We start from the raw sequence: 24,811 nt of genomic DNA on the forward strand, positions 1-24,811 counted from the left end.
GACACAATTCTGAATGTTCTTTATTTCCATGTTCACTAAGCCATCTAGGATTGCGAAGTGGCAGTGGCCAAGCTGGTATTTGGCTTTTAAGTCTGTTACCTTAAACCGAAAGTCGCCATCTTGAATTTAAAAATGACTTCCAGTATTTGGGCATTACATTAAATCGGAAAATATTTCATAAAATATTTTTTTATGGTATTTAATCATTTGAGGCTGATTTACAGCTCCACGCAATGTTGCCTGAAGGTAATTTGAAGCCTCTGGCCGTCACTGTTCCAGAAATATCCCAGTTGAATGGTATCTTATGGTTTTAAACTGTTCTCCAGATGCCGGAAGGCTCCATTTAAGATTTAAACATGGTCTTTAGATTCCATTTCTATTGTTTTGGCATCATCCTGGTTCTGAAAATATTTCAATTTGGTCATCATGGGTTGTGTTTCAGACACCAGAAGACGTAACCTTGGATATAAAAATGGCATCTTGGGTCAATTTCTGGTCTCTAATTAGCATCCAAAATCCGGGACTACCTAAATTGGATGATATTTGATTAGTTTAGGCTGTTTTTCTGAACCTGGAAGTCGCCAACTTGGAATTCACTATCAATAAGATCAAATGCGTTACGAAATTTCGCATTCATATTTCAGGAGAGGATGTGTTATAATTTACGCATTGAACCTAAATGGTAAATTCTTCCTTATTAACAAATTTACATTCTCTTTACATGCATGTTTTGAGCTTGGTCATTAGGGTGGGGAATCGTTATATGGAAAAAGCGAAATTTGATAGCAGAAAACTACAACCAAGTTTTTTTGTTCTATTTGGAACCCCAAACAATCCTGAATTTATAGGAAGTCGAGTGGTTTAGTCCCCGCTTGGTGCATTGCATTTCAAATTTATATGGAGATTTGTATGAAAAAATCAAGATGCATTTTCCTTTCTAAAGAGCTCAAAGTGGCTCAAACCATAGGTTTGATGAATTCAAATGGTAGATTTTTTTGATGCCTAACAACTTGGCCGAAAACATCAAAAAGCTATGGTGTTCCAAAAAAATACTGGAGCTGTTCAAAGTTGATTATGTCGAAATTTATGTTGCAAATTATTTTTTCTGCCAACACTGCCAGTGTATCGGCGTTAGTCAGATTTCCAAACCTCTGGAACACGTTGTAGATTCTACCTACGCCTAGAATATTGACCTGAATTTGTTTGTTTGATCCAACTGAGTGTATAAACTCGTTACGACAGGTTACTTCTGATGGGAATCCTACTGGCGCCGGTACATTGGTAATGTTGGCAGAAAACAAGATTTTCTGCATTTGAATCGATATACTCAACTTTGAACAGCTATATCTCTTCTTAGTGACATCCTAGCTCTTCAGTGCCTTCTGCAAAGTTGTTAGGCATCTAAAATACTATACTTTTACATAATGTAGTGCATTATTAGATCATTATTGAGCTCTCCAGGTAAATGCAAAAAAGTAGGTTTTCCCATATAAATTTTCATACAAATTTGAAATACAATGCGCCAAGCGGAGACAACACCAATCGACTTCCGGTTGTTTGGGGCCTTAAAAGGAACAAAGAAAAACTTGGTTCTGGAAAATCGATCACTTTGCCGCACCCTATTGGTCATATAGTTGTGCTTGGAACCACCCTAATGAAAATCGAGTTTGAGATAGCTAACGAACTTCAAAATTATTTACATCTCGTTTAGAACGATTTGTTAGTCATTTTAGAAGCTAGTTCTAAAATATTCCATAATAAAACCTTCAGATGCCACGAAAACAGCTAAGTCCCAGAAGATCGATTTTTGTTCATGCATTTTTAAAACATTTGGCATCGAAAAAAAAATTTCGTTTTTCCCAATTTCCTCCCCCCTTGGTACAAAACTTTGAGCGCTGCGTCAAGCACCCCTAAACCATGTCCGATTGAGCTGAAATTTTGCACAGGTAATTTTTTTGGACCAACAAACAAAATGTACATGGTCGGATTTAGAAATTTGGCACGAACCTTTCTGCTGCCATCCTAGTGTACATTACCACTATTCATGCATTTTCTGCTGTTTAAAGAGTGTTTTTAGTGCTAAAACATAAATTGAAAATAAACTGGATTTTAAGCAATTTTCATTGTATACAAAAAATCGGTTCAAGCAAATACAAAACAACAAGCTACGATACGTAAAGTTTTTTTATTTTTATTTTTGTTCCCAGAGTAGTTTTTAGGATAAATAAACATTATCACACCGATTTTCATTTTTTTTTTGCATTTGCATTTCCGATCCTCCGTGGCCCAGTGATTTGCTTGAATCCGGTTCAAGGTAATTTTTTCTTTCTCGACACCGTCATAGTGTAAAAACTGCATTGGTTCACGTCTATGACGATATGACTACCAACCAGTACAAATAAGATAAGGTGGTTTTACTGATGATTGACTTGACACGACGTCTCCTGCCTCAGCTTCATTTGCGTTTCTGCAGTTAGTCTCATGAAGTCTTATGTGATCGGTAGAACTCAAGTGGTATATTGTGAAGGTGTATTGTCTGCAGCAGTCTCCGTCACCTCTGCTGTTCCGCAAGGCTCAGTGCTTGGGTCCTTGTTATTCTCTACATATATCGATGACATACCCGTCATATTAAGACATCGTCGCGTTCAAATGTTAGCAGACAACGTGAAACTCTGCTGCTCTCTGCTGCTTCAAATAGTAGTAGAATGAGCCTCAAGAAATGCGCTACGGATAAACCACACAAATACTGAAGCTATTCTTTTCGGTACCAACCAGCATCTGAATTCAGTTCCCTTATCTCTTGCCGTTGAAAGGAATCACATCCAGTTTTTTAAACCACGTGAACAACTTGAGCATTATCTTCCAAAATAATCTCAGCTGGGATAAAGCTGAATCCACTCAGTGTTTTAAAGTATGTACTTTGCACGCAACCACATCAGAACTATCTCAGCATAGCAAACTCCGGTTATTCAAATTTTTGATATTGCTGCACCATTGCTGTCATCCACCTTGGAATCAGTATGGCTATGGTGTCAAAATTGTAAGTTGCCCTTAATGATGGCCATTGTTGCCGCTACGCATATAATTAAAATCGTTTCACATAAGTTCGCACTTTTCACAGAAATCTTTTGGATGTCCCTTCCGTCGTTTTTATGATATGAGAACATGTCTATAGTTGTGGAGAATTGTTCGTCGAAATGAACCCTCGAATCTTGTCTGGAACATAAAGCTGCTTCAAAGACGTCGGGCATTCAAGTTTGTGGTCTAATTTTTTGTGTCTAATTTTTTGTGAGAGAAGTGGTTTAGAATAACGCACAACCCATGAAGCTTGAAGGAATACAGTCGGAAACGTTCTACAAAAAAAAAAAAAGCTGCACTAGAGTATTTCAACAGAGATTAGAATATTACCGTTTAGAATAAGTATTGTTTGAATTTGTGTATATATTTTTTGTAAATATCTATAATGACACAAAAAAGACATTGTCTTACGTCATGTGTACTGTGGTACTGTTTTGGTACGTTGCGTGCCAATTCGAAGACGAGCATCAAGCACCGAATGCATGTTCGATAGGAACAGTCATCACTTTAAATTTCGCAATTTGGTCACTTCAAATGACCGTGCTACGAAATGATTATCAGATTTTTCACATAGATCTACGTCTTTCAGGAAATTCGGCTACATAGGGATGTAAAATGAAAATCTAAAACCAGAAAATAAATTGGAAATAATTCCCAATTTAAAATGCTAATAAATCGGTGATTTTGGGTGGTTTTTCTTAATTTTTTAAGCCGTCGATTGGAAAAAACTTTTAAGAATCCTTTAGCAGCAGCAGTAGCATTGCGACGGATAGCAATGGCAGCGGATAGTAGCAACAGTTGCAGCGGGTATCAGTGTCGTTAGTGCTAGGGCTGGTTGGTCAGTTGGTAAACGGCTTGGCATTGCGTACCAGCAGTACACCCGTACTAATTGGCATAAAATAGACCCCAGTATGGTCCAAAGCATAATGCCCAGCAACTCCTATCCCTACCTCCACCTGGTACTGACTGGGATACGAGCAACCAAGGGAAGATCGGTGAACCGGTGGGAACTTGGTAGTATGCTGACAGGAAAGGGGAAGCTGTTCTCCTTGGAGAGCAGCTTGCCTGAGCGTCTGGTCCCCAGGTTTGGGGCGGCTCAAACAGCGACTGATCCGGAGCAGACGGATTACCTATTAAATGCGGTATCTCGCCAGCTTCACCCAAGACGGCAGCCCCGTCGCGAGACTAGGCATCGCAGCTCTAGTAAGGCAGCATGTTGAACTAAACATACTACGAACAATCTAAAGAATGATACGAATCGGAACAATCGGTTTAGACCTAGGCAAACGAAAAGGACAACGATTGGAAACTTGGCACTTGAAATGTTAGGACTCTGCTTGAACCGGCACGCGCGGGTCAATGATAATAGATTGACAGGTTAGGAGAACGAAGCAGTTTGATTGTCTTGGTAACGAAAACATAGTAGGTTACGACACAAAGTCTCAGGATTCATCACAACGCACTGGTAGATATTGATAAAACAGAACTTTAAGCAACAAATACAACTTTTGTGAAAAAACTTTTTCTTTGTTGTTTTGGAAATCAATTTATTAACATATGGTGAAGAGGAACTGTTATAAATGAAAATAGTTCCGGTAAAACAGGTAAACACGGGTTATTCACAACATCAAGAGATTTATTTTAAATTTCGATCCGGGATTTAAAAAAATCAACATTTTTAAGTTATTAGTTAAATCAAATAAATCAAGAATTAAAATCTATTTTTATTCTATAGTGTCTTGTTTTCTTGTTAATTTTTCCTGTAATGGTGCAACGATTTCGAAATTTATCATTTTGTCTCATCTTAACAATCTCTTTCCGACAATTCATCTGCGTCCGCTAGAACATCCAGGCCACATTTCCCATCGACTTGGCAATCGAGTTGTAATACAAAATTAGTTTCTTCGACGAAATTGTTATGTTGATTCTTTTGAACACAGTATGTTGCTTTCTCTTGGTATAATAACGGATAGTTAGAACGGCTGAAATTTTTTTTTGACAGTAAGACCAGAATAAGTACATATTTAATAAGATTATCGCTTTACCACTTTTAACGAGACACGGTCGATGGTCGACAAGACACCGGCAATCGAAGTTTTTCTATTTGAAGTCCACTTTTTTCGAATTGCTTTGGTGCCGCTTGAAACTCTGCATGCTAACTGGTTGTTTATCTTCCCGTATTTTGTATGATGAAATTTCACATGATTTTGCTGAGCAAAACGGCATTTCAAGACCTATGCACTCCATTAACTTCACAGAAATGAACGCACTTCAATTTTCAAAACAAACTTTGTGATGTGATATCCCCGAGTGCTTTGATCGGATTTAATGTTGGGCGTGTACATATAGGAAGCATGCAACATTTTCACCAATACGGTATCTGCCTAACCTCTGCTCTATTAATATTGCGCGCGGGTATCTTGGCCAGAGAGCTACGGAAGGCAAAAGTGGAGGTAGCGGCCATACAAGAGATGCGTTGGTCTAAAACCGGAGAACGTGAATTCCGGGCGGTTGATCCGACCGCGGGCACTTCCTTAAAGTATCACATCTGCTACAGTGGCGGCGACAGAGCGGAACGGCGCGTCGGTTTCGTGCTTCTTGGAAACCAAATGAAGCTTGTTATCAGGTGGAGGCCTGTTATTGACCGTCTATGCGTATTGAGGATCAAGGGCAGATTCTTCAATTACAGCCTTATCAACGTGTACGCGCCGACAAACGATAAAACCTATGACGTAAAGGAGAAGTTCTATGAGCTCCTTGAGAAAACGTATGGATCGGAGATACGAACGCACAAGTCGGACGAGAGGAGTTCTTTCGTCCAGTTATTGGTCGGGAAAGCCTTCACTCTACCATCAACGATAACGGCTTGAGATAAGTGAACGTCGCCGCGACCAGGGGAATGGCCATCTGTAGTACCCATTTTGCATGTCTGAACATTCGGAAGCACACCTGGAGACACCCCAATGGAGAGGCCTGCTCCCAGATCGACCACATGTTGATCGACAGCCGGTACTTTTCAGACGTCATAGATGTGTGGTCCTTTCGAGGGCCAAACATCGACTCGGATCACTATCTCGTGGTAGGCAAGATTCGCGCCCGGTTGTCCAACGTATTTAAATCGATATCGGCGAGGAAGATACGTCTAGACATCCAGAGGTTATCAGCGGCAGGAGTTGCTGCAGAGTATACTCGGAAAGTTGATAGACGGATCGGGGAACCAGTTGGAGTGGATCTGAACAAGCATATCCATGATGCGGTCAGCGAAACAGCGCGAGAAGTGATAGGTATGACAACGAGAACCACGCGTAGTGGGTGGTTCGATGCTGAACCGAGCCTACGCCTACACGTTAGTAGCAGCTAATCGTGTAACGCTTCACATGTGGGAGAAACACCGGAAGGCAAGAGCTGCCGAAAAGAGGCCTAATCGCCGTAAAAAACGTGAACACTACGATAGCGTACTCGCCGAGGAGGAGAATTGCTTCACCAGGCACGACACGAGGAGCTTCTATAGAACGATCAACGGAATCAGGAACCGGACCGTGCCAGTACCTGCCATGTGCAATGACAGGGAGGGAAACCTGATTACCGAAAGAACCACAAAATCGCTGGGAAGGAGGGCTAACTTTTCAAAGTTGGGAGCGAGCGGCTGTGTAGTGCAATTCACCAGATTATCCTAACGGTATGCTCTGAGGAACAACTACCTACGGACTGGTTGGAAGGACTCATAAGCCCTATCTACAAAAAGGGACATAGGCTCGACTGTAGTTATTATCGAGGCGACTGTAGTTATTATCGATCCGCTTACAAAATTCTCTCCCGAATCCTGTTCCAGCGACTGAGGCCGTTGCAGAAAGCCTTTCGTTGGAGAATACCAATGCGGTTTTCGAGTGGGGCGATCAACAACGGACCAGATGTTTACCTTGAGACAGATTCTCGACAAGTTTCGAGAACACAACTTGCAGACGCATCATATGTTTATTGACTTTAAAGCGGCGTACGACACAGTTAAACGCAATGAGCTTTGGCAAATAATGCTAGAACATGGTTTCCCAACAAAACTAATTAAACTGTTACGTGCGACGCTTGACGGTTCCACATCATGCGTCAGGACAGCGGGCGAATTTTCGGACGCGTTTGTGACGTTAGATGGTCTGAAGCAAGGTGACGGGCTCTCGAACTTGCTGTTCAACATACCTTTGGAAGGTGCAATACGAAGGGCAGGTGTGCAGAGGAGCGGCACCATCATCACTAAGTCTCACATGCTTCTGGGCTTTGCGGACGACATTGATATAATTGGTGTTAACCGTAGAGCAGTTGAGGAGGCCTTTACGGCTCTCAAAAGGGAAGCTACGAGAATTGGACTCACTATAAACACTGCCAAAACGAAGTACATGGTGGCTGGCAGAGAGCGTGGTAGTTCTACGGGTGTTGGTGCTGCGGTGAAGATGGATGGGGATACTTTCGAAGTGGTCGACGAATTTGTTCATCTTGGTACTCTCGTGACCTGTGACAACAAGGTGAGCCGCGAGGTGAAAAGGCGGATTGCGGCGGCGAATAGGGGTTATTACGGATTGCGTAGCCAGTTTAGGTCCCGTACCACCAGATCCGTACGAAATTTGCACTCTATAGGACTCTGATCCTCCTGGTGGCACTCAACGGAAATGAATCGTGAACGTGGAAGGAAGCCGATCGACGAGCGCTTGGGGTCTTCGAGCGTAGAATTCTGCGATCAATACTCGGAGGCAAACTAGAGAACTGGGTGTGGCGTAAGCTGATGAAACACGGCAGGTTACAGTGGGTTGGCCATGTAGCACGGATGATGGATGAGCGACCGGTAAAGAAAATATTTAGCAAGTACCGGATAGAGGCCGACGACTTCGAGGCAGACCGCCAGAGCAGCGGGTGTAAGGGGAGACTGGAGAGTAGCAACCCAAGACCGAGTTTTGTGGAAACGTATTCTGGATTCGGCATAGGATTTCAGCGATCTGTCGCCATAAAAGTAAAGTAAAGTAAGTGGTAGGGCCAGCTGATGCAGCGACACTTCCTTTAGTAAAATGCTGTCTTTGTGCGGTAGCGAGCAGCATCAGTATCAGGTCCACTGGACCAGTCCACATAAGCACTAATGGTGGTTGTATGTAGCAACTAAAGTACGTATCTGGACGGACTAGTAATATTTTCAAGTAAAGTTCAATGGAAAAATATAATTTTTTTTTCTGATTTCTTATAACATTCTACTTCAGTAAAATATTTTCAAAAAACTCAAAACGGCTGAGTTCCAACCACTATGGGTTATATTCTCAGCGTCTAAAAGAACCGTTTAAGGGTATTTTTTGTATATAGAGAAACAACCAGAAAAGTCTCTTTTAATAATTTCTCTTTGAAAAAAATAATTAAATTGTTTAAGATATGTGATTATTTAGGCTATTTGATTTAGGTATTTTAGCGTCCGACTACAGAAATCTTCTCGAAACAATTGTTAGCGATTGGTAATTGAGAGGTACTAGTTGAAATTTTCGTTCGATTGAGTTCGCTCATGCAATATTTCTGCCGCTTAATATCGACAAAAGAGAAACTCATTGCGAATGTGTTTCTGAGTATCGTTCAGAATCACGTGAACCATGCACTTGCAATTCTAACGGCGAAAAACGACGAATGTCATCGATTTGAATTCAAATTTAAATTCTTTCGAAACAAAACTTTTGAAAATCAACATTATGTATGAATAAAGCAGTAGATCATAAGAATAATCACGACGGACTATGCGTCGAAATCTGGGCTAAACAAAATGATGTAATGAGACAAGATTTGACGTACCGATACCGATACTTTAAGGCTCACTCGTTGGAAGTATGTGGAGTCAATTTAGAATGCTCGGAATTATATTAAATAAAGAAAACAATCGGCGAAACGAAGATTGTCGGGTCAGCTCGTGAAATATAAACAATGTTTCTAAATATTCAAAACACACTTCTAGAGGCTTTTCAACAAAATAATGAAATCCGAATTCAGCTTTAAATGGTCGAAAAAGGTCTCTAAATGCTGTAAAAAGTCATCAATGGAAATCAAGGCTAAGACGCTTTAATTAGACAAAGAAGATCGAAATAAACTATGATTTAAAGTCAACCAAAAATGGCTTAAAAATGATTCTTAGCTACAGAAGAAACAGAAGAAAATATTAATTCGTTTGAAATTATTTGAAAAATTTCTTTGAAGTGGGGGCATTTAAGTACCTCCTACCCCCACTGAGTCGCTTGAATAAAATTTACCGTAAACCAACAGAAATGGACGAAAAATTTCCTTAAAATTTTCGCACATGTTGTTATGTACTCTATCGATTTTATACGTACCGGAAGATTTCTCTTCTCTTTTCTGACGTTTTTTTTATGAAAGGAGTGAATTAAAAATAATACATTTAGCTTAAATGTAAAAAACTAATGTAAAAAGTATGTATAGTTGAAGAATTCTCTTCATTTATACGAGTTAGGAAAATTGCACTAGAGGCAATGCAAACGCGTGGGGGCTAAGCCCTCCCTAGCCCATTAGGTAGCTGCGGGCCTGATAAAAGGTTTACAATAAAAAAAAAAGACTTACAAACACTCATGAATAGTGTAAATAACATTTGTTTTTTATGTATGAAATCCATTAACAGGTCTTCCACTTGATAACTTGACACTACTTTACCTAGAATTTGTTGCCTGTAGCATGTATTCCAATATTAAAGGCGTTGTTCTTGAAGGAAGGTGGAAATTGCTTTTCTAAGATTTTTACCCCTCTCCAGTTGATCCTCATGAATACAATGGTATATAACTGAGGTAGAACCAAACAAAACGTACACAAAAAGTACATTTTTCGATAATTTCATCAAAGATTTAATTTGCAATACTTAAATAATGTACGAATCGGATGTATGGATCTTACGTCTTGTATCGCAAAGAAAGCTGAAATAATAAAAATTTCCCTCCATTATATTGTCTCGCTTTTCACTGTCAACCTTGAAGGCAGATTTGTTTCTTTTACTTTAAACAGCCGGTGATTTCCGCAAGAACCCCCCTTCCGACCCCACCAACGGACCCTGTCCTGACCGCAATGCAAAAGCGATCCTCTTGGAAAATTTTCAAGCACCCCACAACAGAGGGCACTTGTGGTTGAAGTGCTTTATTTCCCTCAAATTACAAGAAAGCAGCAAAGAAAAGAGAGGGCTTTTTCACTTTCGGACGGCTAACTTTCCCGCTTGCCGGGAGGCGCATCTACCGCGGCACTTTGGTTGCGCGCAGTAGAGAAATTAAGAAATAATTGAATTTGCCTGCGAATATTGCGCGTAATAAATTATTTATCCGTTTCAGCTTGCGAGAGCATACTACCGGCACCGCCAGCCTTCATCCCATCCCCGCTCCGCTCCGGTTCGGGTCAGATAAGTTCTCGAGCAACGCGAATGAAAGAGCATACTTTAGTAAAATTTAAGTGCTTTTGACTTCAGATTTGGCTTTGCCCTGCTGAGAATCGCGTCGTCAGTCAAACCAATAAACGAACATTTTTCAATTTCATCTCTCGCCATGTCCGCTGCCACCGAAGTCATCGTCATCATTACGGGGGAGGCAGCAGTGATGGTGAAATTTCCCCACCAGCAATTATGCTGCCGGTTTCGGTTCGTTCGATCACCTAATTGGATGTAGTTGGAATTTGAATTTTCTGTACAATCACGCTGAACGGAAGCCCATCAGAAGGCATCGCGGTGGAAAAGTTCTTTCGAACATAATTACCGCTGGTATGAATGATGAATTAGGACTTCAAGAATTGCTGTTCTAATGATCAACAAGACAGAAGTTTGAGCAAAGAGGCTACTTCATTTCGAAGCACTATCATAGGGAAGTCTTGTTATAGAGTACAGTTGGAAGTGGAAGAAGCGAGGGAAGAACAAAAAGTAATTGCAATAATTTAACAACTTAAATGACTATAATTATGATTGTGTAATTGCTCCATAGTGTTCGAACTAGGATCGATATATGTACGTACCTGCTGACGGAGAGCCGAAAGGCACACGTGATGGATGGATGGCGCTGGACGTGGCCTGTCTGGCTATTCTTTTTCTATCTCTACCTCGTTATCCTACTTTGTATCTGGGAGCAATTATCTAGCTCCACTCGGGCTGGGCTGGTTCCAAGATTCGCTTGGATATGTGTTTTTTTCTTTCTTCTCTTTACCTTCACGATAATCACTTATTGACGTCCCATTATTATCGGTTATTTTCGGATGATTTTTTTCTGGCTTTCCTAAAGGTTCATTAGTAACACATGTCGATGTCAAATTATGTGCGATGTTTTGCGCTATTTTGGGTCGTTGTGTGACTTTCCTTTCTTTCACGCCAATCACCCAAATCTAATCGAAATATTGCTTTGTTCTCTTTTCCAGGAATCTTATATAATATCTAGCAGCAACGGTGTCATTTCCAACCATTCCCAAAGGACTATTGATCAATCAAACCGGTAAGTCGATTGGTTGATTTGTTTGAAGCGTCATAAAATAAACTCGGGCATCTTCAACTGGGTGGGACTCGTATTGGCTCTGAATTGGAGATATATTAGTAGTTTTATGATCTGCCACACTAAAAAAATCAATCCAATGAGGTCACCGTATGGCACACGGGAAATAATATAGAAGGAGAGTGAGGACTATCATATCTGGGTTTCCTGGAAAAGGAAACCCGAACGTAGCACCGATTGGAAGGAGAGCAATATCGTTTTATAACGCAATCCTCCGAAGTTCACAGCAGTTGGTGGTGGCAGGCAGCCAGCATCGAGCAGCAAGGTACAAAACTGTGACTTTTGAGTATTTTTTTTTTCTTATTCCGGAACACTACGGACTTGACTTCAAATTGCTCTGTTGTGAAGTAAAAGGTTTTATGGCTTTTTGGGTACCCACCGTGGACGGTTGCTGACAGAAGCGCGTGCGTTTGAGCTAGTTACAATCCATAGAAAGCATAAAAACATAAACTACGCTGGGTGCAGACAGATCTAGGAGTGGTGGATGGAAGTCACAGCAGGGTTTCCGCAATCCCTTTTAAGGACATACCGTTTCTCACTTTCTGGAACACGAATCCTGCTGCTGTTGTTGATGCCGCCAGTGCACTTCGGAGAGCTGCGAGTCGAACGAAGAATTCGACAATCTCTGCTGCCGGATGTGTTCTGTTTGGCTCCCCCCGAGGATTTCGGATCGGGTTCGCAGCACTGCCGTATGGCTGTGTACACGACCATCGACCTGACCGCGGCTGGGTGCATGGCATCCGAGAGGTAGAGTATCAAAATACAATTTATGCTGCGCTCTGTGCAGCGCTCTCAGTTCGGTACTCGTTTTTTTTCTGTGCTCCTCATTCTACCTATATTTCTTCATGCCGTTTGCCACGGGGTGCTAAATATTTCTTCTTTCCCAAGCTGTCGGATGCTTGGCTTCTCGGTGTGAAACGGATTTCGGCATGTCAGGTTCTCTCGTACGTTAGGGTCAGGATATTGACTTCAATTCTACTCGCACTTTATCACACATTATTATTGTGCTCGGTTTGTAATGTTTTCTACGATTGCTGCTGACCTTTCTCAGATAATGAGTTCTGGAGTTCAATCGCAATAGAAGAAAATTACTACAGTAATGGTGAACATTTCTTGCTTAGTTTATTGAATGGTGCTTGAATGTAGTATGACATTTATTGTCAAATTGGTGCGTTTTCGATTTTGCTACAATTGTGTTTATAAAAATATGTGCTTTTAAATCCGAAAGCATGTTATTTTTTTATTTTTCTGGCCATTTCTGAATAAGCATTTATTATTCAAGAACAGGAAGCAAATTCGAGTCAATTTTTTATGTTTTTTTAATATTAGTCATCCCAAAATAGTGTTTGTTGTCAGTTAGTTGATAAAAAGAATATTGTAGTCGGTAAATATGCCGACCTAAAATATACAAATTATCTAGCGACTGTATGTAGATGTTTGTCAAATGTAGAAAATTCAACTCGAGCCATTTCCTCCGCATAATCGAGGCAGACCTGTACTAGTTGCTGACAATGTATAAAATTTAGTACCCATTGTTTTGTTATTATCTCTTAGTTTCACAGAGGCTTATCAGAAGCTATATGAAAAAATTAATATTTGGATGTTTGTACATGTTTCTCCGAACTGTAAAGTAAGTGGTGTTTCAATTTTTTTTTTTCATTTTGCGCCTCTTTATCACAAAACAAGTCTCCATTGATGTTGCCCTCCTTTGGTTTGTATGAAATCGGTCGAAATTTTGTTTCGCATGAAAATTCTAGTTTATTGATAAATTTTGATACAATATAAAAGTCTCTACTATCCACCAAAATCATCATCAATTTCGAAATTAACATCAGGCGATAAACGATTTAGCAATGCATTTCATGGCCATAGATTCCTAATTGATTGATGACATTTTTAAAAGTGTTTTTGTTTTCATCTCATGATTTTTGTATCGTTTTCTTTGTCGAAATGTATTTCGAAGCAGTAGCGTAGCCTCCCCCCTTTTGTATTGTCAAATTTTTTGGGTAATGAAATGTATGGTAAAACTTGATCTTTGAATAGCATAGCATTAGAATAGCATTAACAGCTGCACAACTTCATATGTGGTTTCAGCAACAATACTCTGTCTACGAGAACAAATTACCCTCGTCTGTGAGCAGCAACATGGAATTCGGGACCTAATCAAATGTTGCTAAACAAAGGTCAGATGTCTTCAGACAATTGTTACCGCCCTGGCCACGTCCTTGCAACTGTTGGGGAACAGAAAAGGAATGTTAGTCCAACATTTACTTAAGAGAACCGCAGAGAACTCTAATGTTACGTGAGATGGGAAATTTTAGTAGGAAATGGAGGCTCTGGGATACATCAGTTAGATGTTGCGGGTCGATAATTGATTATATTATAAGTATGAATTTTGAGAGCTACGAAGAGCTGAAGCTTTTGTGATTTACCGATTTTTTAGTTTCACTTGTATTTTAGCAGTTGAATTTTTAGATTATTATTATAGCAATTTTACTGTTTAATGTTTTATGGTTATGGGTGAATGAGTACGTAGATTTTAGACTCTTAATAATTTAGTTATACGCTTATTGTTATCCGACGGTTTGACGTAACTTTCATTAGTAGCAAATCAATCGTTAGTCAGCCAGTCTAAAGAAACTTCACCTCTTAGTCGAACATTGTCAAACAAGACCTACGCGAACAAAGTCCAATGTTCACCTAAAAATAAAACCGAAACTCTAAAAATATGTGCTAAGTGACGCATTCGTATGAACAAGTCATCCTCTGTTTATTTACAAACATTTTGGTAAATAATAAGTTTATTTTTCTTCTACCCTCAAACAAAAATACATACGTAACAGATCTGTATGAATCTACCTCTACACATCGATGATCAAAGCAAAAATATACAACGCCACCTACAAGTCAAAAAACAATTGCACTTGAGCATATAGTGTGCCAACGCGAGCAACTCGAACAGAAAAAAAAAATCTAAATAAGTAATATCACTTAACTCGCACGAAATCCTCCTAAGGCTGCATAATCCGATAGTTCTGTTATTTGGAACACCAACACTAGTAATTTTAGTTGATTTCACCATTTATTTTCGCTCGAAACACACTTGTAATGAAGAAATTACGTGGAGATAAAAACGCGCACAAACAATGGGCCTTGTTGCCAGTTTCCTCTCTCTGGTAAAACTTGATCTTTGAATTTCATCAAAACGGTCAAAGTTTCAGTTTTTTGATCGTTCAAAAAATTGCAACTCAAACTTGTCGAGATCTAGTGTTGTTCCAACAAAAAATTGTTGATCGAATTTCTGGGAGTCCTCCAGCTTGAAAACATTCTGATTTCTGGAACGATCTCCACGATTCATGTATGGTTCGTGTATTTTTGAGACATTGAGCATAATAAATCGATATCGAAAATTTGAAGTTTTTTATCGTTCAAAACAGTGAGACTTCAATTGCTTACAGGCACGACTTCCGAAAGTGCAAAAGCTATGATAATACTTTGGAATCAGATTAGATTGATTTTATTAAACAAATACTACTTGAACCTAATAAAACGTAACCCTGGATAGAAACAACTATCTCTTTCGATTTATCACCCTGTAATTTTCTAACTTTTTAATTCTTGGCTATGTTTTTTCACCTATATTTACAAAAAAAGGAAAGCTTCATAACTACTTTTTTTTGTTGCTTTCTTATTTCTCCTACGAGAAACAAGGTATCTAGTATCGGTAGTTTAGTCCAGCGAAGGAAAATCGGGAAAATATACTGTTTCATACTATTCAGCTTGCATCAAATGTCTGTCTGTCTGTGACTCGTCTACCCTCCAGTTCGTGATCAGTCCTGGGCAGGAGAACGTCACATCGATGATTGACTCCGCACCATTTCTACTGTATTGTAAATTTGGTCCCAACGTTGACCAGATCTATGTTGAGGTTGTCGGTCGGCCATACGGGTGAACCTTAACAACTGCAGTAGAACACTCGGGTGAAGTGTAACAACTGCAGTAAAACACTCTGTCCACATTGGCGTACCCGTGAAACAACCTCCTGAACCGGGAACCACCTTTTCGTCAATATGGCCGCCATACTGGACTTATCCGCAACCGTTTCTAGGAATCCGATACGTTGGCGATATCCGACAACGAGTAAGAGGCTGCTTGATATAGCTGTTGCTTAATCGCGTAGCAGTGGTTCAGGTTCAGGCGCGTTATCCCCGTTATGACCAGCTTGAATAGTTTCCAGCTGGGAACATGGGGCCTCCCATACAGTTTTACATGTTTACATACGTTTTCCGGTACATATCAGGCACTTGGGAGAAACCCCGCAATCCTTTTAAAGCACCTGAAGCAAACGTCCGGTTGCTGGGTAAACTTCAGGCTTTGCATCCGCCGACGCTAGTAGTAACATAGCCACTTGAGTTCCCGCTGGTCCCATTTGGAGGCGAATTTACTCAGTGGCCACCTCCATCCTGCACTTCTCTTTGAGGGCTTGTATATCGTCGCACTCCTCGGCGATCTCGTCCAGGTTTTTAAGCTAGAGAATCACCTCCGGGCTGAGTGCCCGAACATGCACATCTCTGACTAGGACCTGCTCGGTTACCTTCTGTAGGAAGAGCCCTTGTTCTTCGCATCCTTTCGGAGCTCCAGGATTATCTCGCTAGTGCAAAATGGACGGATGCTCCGCACATTCGTCTCTTAATCCTTGAGCTGGGTTTTCCTCCTCACTTTCTTGAAAGCTTGTACTCTGAAGCTAAACCCGTCAGCTTTTTACATTCTCGGAAACCGATTACCCAGGGACTGTCTCATTCGCTTAGCGACCTCCTTTTAGAAGGCTTCTGCCCGAGCTAAAAGTTCGGCGCTCTTCTGTTGAGCCTCGTCGATGGTGACCCGAAGCAGAAGAGATACCTGGCGATATTGCATTGATGACCTTAAGTAGCAAGCGGCCGTCAACTGCTATGATCGGTGTGGAAACTGCCTTTCCACCACCGGGTTTACCCGCGCCTCCGTCTCCGCCCTTTTTATACGGAGATCGCTAGATGCCACCTCGCGAGAAGGGATTTGGTAGTCCCTCCGCACCCGCCACTAGTTTCTTGTTCGTTGAATTCATGCTTGTTAATGACTCCTCCTTTTAGTCTCGATACTTGTGCATGGTGGAGTAGTCACCTATGCGGTTCCATGGTGGTCTATGCCAAAGCAGTGAGGTCATAGTTAGGGTAGGTCGCCATAGCGTTTATGAGCACTATGACGTCCCCGACTGGCGTAAGAGAATCTGGACTGGAAAGCCTGCCAGGTTTTACGGGACGAAGACCACTGCACACGACTTTTTTTACTAGGGCAGCTCGATGCAGGTGCCGGCCTAGCGATGTAGTGCCATTACGAGGTCCAACTAAAGTCCGTTATTTGCTATAAATGAGACCTCACTGGCATCGGTTCCAATGGGTGAATAAGTGCATTTTGGTTAATGAGAGCGGCATGATTCGTTCGTTAGAGATACCTCCAGGTAATTGTAACTTTTGCGAGTCGACTGCCCATTCGACCATTGACCCCCTAGACGATCTGGTCTGGGACTGTCGGGTGCTGCCAGTCTTGAAAACCTTTAACTGATGGATTTTGTAATAATTAAACATGTAGTTCAACAGGTATAAGTAGAAACTTCACTCATTTTTCGAATGAAAAAAGCTAGGCCTCACCGTTAGGTGGATTAATTTGTGTTTTTGATTAGAGACACTAAGGTGATCATCATGGACATTGAAGATAAAGGTGAAACAGGACGGAATTCAAGCATTATTTTATCATTGTTAACAGTATTTGCTTACTTACTTACTTTACTTTACTTTTCTGGCTAACGGACCGTTCACCGGTCTAGGGCCGAACTAATTAGAGATGTCCAGCTTCTTCTGTCTTGGGCAGCCGTTTTCCAGTCTCCTCGTACACCAGCAGATCGTGCATCTTCTTCCACCGCGCACATCTACCGCGTGCGAGGCCTACCACGGAGTCGACGACCTCTTCCTGGTTCTCTACTGAAGATAGTTTTGGCAGCTCTCTCGTCAGGCATCCTGGCTACGTGTCAAGCCCACTGAAGCCTGCCCCGCTGTATTACCTTCACTATATCAGCATGTTTGTATACCTGGTACAACTCGTGATTCATGCGTCTGCGCCACACTCCACCTTCCAATTTACCGCCAAGTATCGATCGCAGAACTTTACGCTCAAAAACTCCGAGCACTCGTCGATCAGCTTCCTTCAGCGTCCATGTTTCATGTCCGTAAAGGGCCACCGTGAGTATCAGCGTCCTATACAGCGCTAGTTTTGTGCGAGTTTGCAAACTACGGGACCTTAGCTGGTTACGCAGTCCGTAGAAAGCCCTGTTCGCAGCTGCAACTCGTCGTTTCACTTCACGGCTCATATCGTTGTCACATGTCACAAGCGTACCAAGATAAACGAATTCGTCAACCACTTCAAATCGTTCCCCATCTATCTCCACCTCAGCACCAACACCACAAAATATCCCATGCTCCCTGCCAGCTACCACGTACTTCATTTTGGCAGAGTTAATGACAAGTCCCTATCTCGCTGCTTCCCTTTTAAAAGGTACGAAGGCCTCCTCCACGGCCCCACGGTCGTTACCGATGATATCGATGTCATCCGCAAAACCAAGAAGCATGTGAGATTTAGTGATGGTCGTACCGTTTCTTTGCATGTTTGCTCTTCGTACTGCACCCTCAAGAGCGATGTTAAACAGTAAGTTGGAGAGCGCATCCCCCTGCTTCAGTCCATCCGACGTTACGAACGCGGCTGATGTCTCGCCAGCTATCCGCACGCATGATTTCGATTCCTCCAGCGTCATACGACTCTGCTTTATTAGTTTCCTCGGGTCTCAATCTGAAGAACAGGATACGGGAGAGCACTTTATATGCGGAGTTGAGCAACGTAATGCCTCCATAGTTGCAAATATCCAATCAATGACCCTTCTTGTAGATAGGGCATATGAGGCCTTCCAACCAGTCGTTCGGCATTTGTACATCCGCCCAGATCCTTAGTATTATCTGGTGGATCGCAAAGTAAAGCCGTTTGCTTCCTGCTTTTAGAAGTTCGGCCGGGATACCGTCCCTCCCAGTGGTCTTGCCGTTTTTCAGCTCACTAATCGCCTTTACCACCTTCTCCTGTGTTGGTGGCTCCACAGCTTGTTCGTCACTCATAATCGTCATCCTGTTCCGGCTCCTCACCGTTCAATAGCTCTCGAAAACGCTCCTTCCACCTGGCTGCAACCGTCGGTTTATCAGGATGCAGTTTGCCGTCCTTGTCATTACACATGACCGGCACAAAGAAATTTCTGCTCTTGAATCTGTTGACAGTTCTATAGAATCTCCGCACGTCGTTTTGAGTATAGCTGTCCTCTGCGCTGGTGAGCACCTGCTCCTCGTACTCGCGCTTCTTCCGATGGTGGGTTCTATTTTCGGCAGCTCTTGCCCCCCTGTACCTCTCTCTGTTCTGACGCGTAGCCGCAGTGAGCATGCGGCTTCTGGCACGGTTCTTCTTATCTGTCACTCTCTGGCACTCGACATCGAACCAGCCATTACGCTGTCTTACACGCGTCGTCCTCTCTGTGCGAGATTTCAGCAAGTTTCTCAACCGTGCGCGGATCTTTAAAACCACGAGATAATGGTCAGAGTCAATGTTTGGTCCCCGAAAAGTCCTAACAACAGTAACATCCGAGTGGCGACCGTCAATCAGTACGTGATCGATCTAGTAGCAGGCTTCTCCATTTGGATGCCTCCAGGTGTGTTTCCGAATATTCAAACGTGGAAAATAGGAGCTACATATGGCCATTCCTCTGGCCGCGGCACAGTTTATCAGCCTCAGGCCGTTGTCGGCCGTCCAATGACCGAATTGAAGAATTCCTTCCTCCCAACCTGTGCGTTTGCGTCTCCGATGATGACTTTTACGTCGTGTTTTGGGCATTCGTCATAGATTCGCTCAAGCATCTCATAGAACTCATCTTTGACTTCATCGGATTTGTAGTTTGTCGGTACGTAGGTGATTAAACTGTTGCTGAAGAATCTGCCCTTAATCCTCAACACGCATATACGGTCATCGACGGACCTCCACTGGATGACTCTTGTTTTCTGTTTTCCCAGCACTACGAAACCAACGCTCCGTTTCGCTGCTGTGCCGCAACTGTACTGCCCATAATTCAAAAATTGGCTAATATGCCATAGGCATCAATTCGAGAAAAACGCATTTTAAAGTTTTTTGTCGGTACAAAATGTTTTGACTGTCCATGTCAACTTTTTATTGAGTATATCACCTTTCATACAAGCTGAAACCTTGCCGTTCAGTTTAATTAAAGAAATTTGCAGGAAAATTCCACCCGCCAAGTATTTTTCACGCAGTAGCCGTTTTTTTCAATTATTAACGAAAGGTCAGTTGACAAACCGGTGTGCAATTTGGCTAATATCCATACGATGTGAAATATATCGTGCTCGTTGGTGATAAAAATGGCTTTAAATTCAATAAAAAAAAAATACGGAAGCCCGAGTGAGGACGAAAATCCACTTTCCAATTTTTTCTCATCAAATCCAAAGTGAAATCTAAATCTTCTCTTCAATATAACCTCTAATCAAAGAGCTAAACAGTATTTCTAAGAATATAAATATTCATGACAGAAGGAAACAGTCACGCTTTTTGACCATTGGGTTTTGCGGCACAACGAATAAATACTTGTTGCATCAAATATTCTTCGTAAAGAAAAGTAAAATTTAATGCAATGGCCTTACGATCCCTTACCTGAGGCCAGTGACCACCAGACTACAACACACTTTCAAAAGTTAGACGAAACAAAGTACAGTAATAACACACTGGTTCGTGTACAAGCCACAGGCTGAATGATATTGGATATTGGCCAAGTTCTCAATTATTTTGGATATTAGCCAAAATTGTTTCACATTTGCTGCCTTCCCAAATGCATTTTTTGACAATCGGCTTTCGTAGGGACCTTGTTAAGGGTGTTTACCATCACGAGAAACTGTTTTCTCGATTTTGGTAAAAAATGGCATATTAGCCAATTTTTGAATTATGGGCAGTGTAGTAGACGTGTTATATTGAAATAAGTGTGTTCGATAGGGTCTACTGCACGGAATTCCCTTTCTCCGGAATTTGGCCATAGTATTTACATGGTTATCAAATTTTTAATATTTCTGATGCCATAACTTTTAACAGAATCATAACGACTTGAACTATAGATGAAGATAACGACTTGGACTGTTCTATATGCTAGCGCAGCCTGCTGCGCAGAAAAATTTAAAACAAATGCAAGTTTTGGAAAAAAGTTAATTTTTTGAACTATCCCACTTCAAAAAGTGTTACCGAACAGAAAATACGGGTCTAAAATTTTTCGATAGAGAACCTATATAGAGATTTATTGATGGTTTCTACATGATTTGGAATAAATTATTTAAGAATAATTATATCACTACCACGTAGATATAATTTATGTTTCCAATATTATATTCATACCAATGACTCTGTTTGATTTTGACACACATGTGACAAAAGGGAACGGTTTTGTGTAACCATATTGTTTTAGTTTTCTCGTCTATCTCTTAACCAATTTGAGCTCAACAACCGTCAAAAGAAAGATATTATGGTCCTTTATGTTGCCGAAGTGGATGGCCCGTTTCGGTCAACCAGTTACGAGCAGATGGCCGAAACATGTTCCGATAATATGAAGGTCATGATCAAAGCAGTAGTAAGAACCGTACCATCCCTTTAATTACTTGGGTGGTCATATCAAATGTCGTCATAGACCATAAGCAAACCTGTCTCGGGTGTGTTTCGGATACTCCCGTATTAGCCAGAACTCATCAAGCGACACCTTCAAGGACTTGGAATCCTCAAACTAAATCTTGAGAATAGGTTATGTTTCCATTTAATTCTACTATAATAAATCGAAAACCCTTTAATCGAATACCGTCCGTATGTAACATTTAATGAAACAAAATTGCAAAATTTGTAGTGATGACCTTTTACAAAAGCCTGATTCAGCTGGTTTAATGGCAACGTTGCCCTAAATCCAAAATCAATCAAAGCAACCTGTGCTTTCTCTGAAACGCGCACTTCAATCGTTCAAGTACGCACACATTCAAAGTCCGCCAAGTAACCCGAACTTCTGTTTTAAGCATTTCAAGTTGCAATCTGCTCGAGTAAAGTGTTAGAAAAAGCATGAGTACATTTGTTTACTCACCGGATAAAATGCTTAAACTGCGTCGAATCAGCATAGAGAGTAAACCACTCTCACTTCCCGCGCTGGAGTGCGTTTACCATTCGAATTCGGCTCAGACTCCCGAGCACGAATACAAGCGTCGCGTCGCACAAACAGTAAATGATGCAAAACAGTCAGCGTGCCCTGGAATGGAAACAAAACAAGTGGTGAGTGTTCGTAAAAATTTAGTAAACTGGAATTATCGTTAGATTTTTCTAACAGTCGATAATGGGAAACCAAAAGCTACAGATACAACCGTTGGAGCAGGCAGCCCATTCGTCGCTCACCGACGCCCAACGTGTTATTCGGAACTATCGAAAACTAAAGAAATCCGACATCCGCAAGTCCTCAATCAATCTGTCCGACCGACATCGGTACTTTGAGAAAATGGACCAGGAAAAAGTTGCAGCCGCCCGAAAGATCGTTTTGAATGGTTTTCTCACAGATCAGGAGAAGTGCAGCCTTATTCCAAAAGCCCTAGGTCTGAAGTACGATATGAAGCTGCAAGGTAGCAACCTTTGCAGTATGAAGGGTCCGAAGCTGTACTCCTTCGAGTTGATCAACACCGAGTACGATTGTTTTATCGTCGGCGAGGGCGAGCAGTTTTATGATTCAGTTTATCAGTACTTTCTCACTATGCTGAACTTTGAACATTTGCGTTTGGTTTAGTGGAAATCTTTATATTACGTTTTTGTTATGTAATATATCGATATGAGAATGAATGAATGTACAAAATAAACCGAATTAAATGTTAATTTATATTTTGTCGTTTTTCTTATTGTAATCGCAAAATGCTAATTTCATTTAGGAAACCATTTTAGTAACGCATTTTCGTCGCCTGGCGCCTCCGGACGCCAAAATCGTCCGCTCGCAGGCCCAGCTTCGTTCATTTGTTTCAAGCAATTGCTCATTTCCGCGATTTTCCTCCATCCCGCGCTTGGCATTACATGGGTCGTAAATTTCGCCCCCTGAATAATTCATTTCGCAGGTGATAAATCAGCATTACGGCCATCATGTGCGTGTGATGCGCGTAAGTAACGACTGTTGAAAGCTTTTCATTGTCGGCCCATGTGAGCATTCGTGTTCCACTTTGCTCGTAGTGGGAGGATGTCTTAAATCTTTAAGTGCCCCAGACCAGGCGCCGCACGCGAAGACGGAAGTGGTTTTCCGGTTCTTTCGGGTTCCAGGTAGAGACGTGCCAATTCTGAAAGTACCTGGAAGTTACGTTATAGTACTTAAATTAAAACCATTTGAGAAAAAATTTATTTTATGATTTTTATAATGATTTCACTGTGTTTTTTTTTTATTGGTGTATTATTATCAACGTTATTGAACTTAAAACCCTTTGAAATGGAAAGCCCGTGGACATTGAAAAGTTTTTCTTTCAGCTTATTTGTTTCCGTCGAATCCAACACCGGGGGTAACCATTAGCCAAGCCGACTTATGTCCCGTTTTCACGTGTCGAAATCCTTTCCTCGAATTTCTTCGCTACCTTGTTGCCTTCGGTGTCGACTCTCCGTTCTGAATAACTTCGGAAAAGGGATATTACTTTTTCCTGCTCAGCGTACCCAAAAAACGAGGTCAATCGGGCAAAGGCTGAGCAGTCGAGATGCTTTTGAAATATGAGACCAAATTCTTTCTGCGAATAAGGGTAGGAGCTTTCAAATTTTGCACTTAGAGCTGACACTCGTGTTTATCTGTATTGATGCTGCTTTCACCCACCACTTTCTGGAATTCTAGCCGTTGCAACTCCCACCCGAAAAAGCTGCTTACTTTTGTGACCGGTTGCCATTGGAGGTCGTTAACGAGTAGCAAGATTTAGGACATTCTCCACAGCAACTGATGCTCCGTTCGTTCCCGGAAGTAATTCCGGAGCATTTCTTAATGTTTGCTACATGAGTGGAGCAGAATATTTCCTAGTTTTAATTTATCGTGCCATTGCAGAAGCCCTCGGATCGATCGTTACTGTCGTTTGCTGCTGTCAATGTGAGCAAAGTCGAAGGCGTGCTTTAGTGGAGAGTAAAGACGTAATGGATGGCGGAAAAGATGACCGAGCAGGACATTTTTCACTTACGCTCGTTTATGAGCTCACATGAGAGACAAGTGTTGAGGAGAAATTACCACCCGAAGAATTTCGTTATTAAGCTTACATTTTGTTCTCTTCGAAGCCAGATGAATTTCGTCGAACGTGTCGAACGAAGACGTAAGAAAGCTTTCCCATTGATAGAGGTGCAATATGAAAGAGCCATAACTAAGGCTTAATTGAAATTATCGGAAAGCTGATGGTCGAATTGAATAAAATTATGCTCCACATAATAACTCGTTCCCAAAAGAGATAGAGTTCTTAAATCATTTTTATCATACCCAATTTCGCATAGACTCATGTTGTAACGTATGTAAATTCGGGTCTTCCAAATGGCAGCGTGCTTTCAAACACGCTTCTCTTTCGTACCGAAACGGCATCGCATGAAACATCAAATATCCAACATCAAACGCTAAATTACACTGCCGTGGGATGACTCTCTCCGAACGGCAAAGCTTCCCTCTAGACGCTATGGCACATCATAGAATAGACTCACAAAAAACAAAAAAATAACAACATACATGGTAACCGGTTCAGAACGAGCCGCGCGTTTCGGCATCATTTAAATCGTAAACATTACGCAGCATGTTAATAAATCATATTTCTGCCTCCCCGTTTTTCGGGCCGCCGCTGCCGGTTGCTCCACCGTAACGCGATGCCCTAGCGATGGAACTTCGAAGATACCGGAGATGAATGGGATGAATTCGCCGCTTTTTCCAGTCTGGTGACGAACATCCAATTTAGAGCCACTTTCAAATCGCACCACCAAGGCGTCGTACACAAATTACGTAACGCTTAAAATCTAGATTTCAGACCCCCTCCCCCCCTATGTAACGATTGGTGACGTTCGACATG

At 41.5% G+C, this 24,811-nt stretch overlaps 2 protein-coding genes across 3 annotated transcripts in view; both read left to right on the forward strand.

Annotated features, from left to right (window-relative positions):
* LOC129720896 (toll-like receptor 6) overlaps positions 1-24,811 on the forward strand; it is a 173,507-nt gene that overhangs the window by 46,611 nt on the left and 102,085 nt on the right. For both annotated transcript variants that reach the window (XM_055672784.1, XM_055672786.1), the window contains exon 2: positions 11,488-11,561. The gene's annotated coding sequence lies outside the window, so the exon portion shown is untranslated. The remainder of the gene's footprint in view (positions 1-11,487; positions 11,562-24,811) is intronic.
* On the forward strand, positions 21,795-22,542 carry LOC129720643 (uncharacterized). The gene is made up of 2 exons (XM_055672131.1): positions 21,795-22,040; positions 22,096-22,542. Exons 1-2 carry the CDS (start codon positions 21,834-21,836, stop codon positions 22,540-22,542), a joined length of 654 nt encoding a protein of 217 aa, XP_055528106.1. The 5' UTR covers positions 21,795-21,833.

The sequence above is a fragment of the Wyeomyia smithii genome, chromosome 2 (genome assembly GCF_029784165.1).
Source record: "Wyeomyia smithii strain HCP4-BCI-WySm-NY-G18 chromosome 2, ASM2978416v1, whole genome shotgun sequence".
In the NCBI taxonomy this organism is placed as follows: Eukaryota; Metazoa; Arthropoda; class Insecta; order Diptera; family Culicidae; genus Wyeomyia; species Wyeomyia smithii.

Bases quoted from the DNA above. Each gene is read 5' to 3' on its own strand.
- LOC129720643 (XM_055672131.1), top strand. From the start codon at position 21,834: ATGAGTACATTTGTTTACTCACCGGATAAAATGCTTAAACTGCGTCGA. The intron at 22,041-22,095 runs GTGAGTGTTCGT...TTTTTCTAACAG, and splicing joins GAATGGAAACAAAACAAGTG to TCGATAATGGGAAACCAAAA.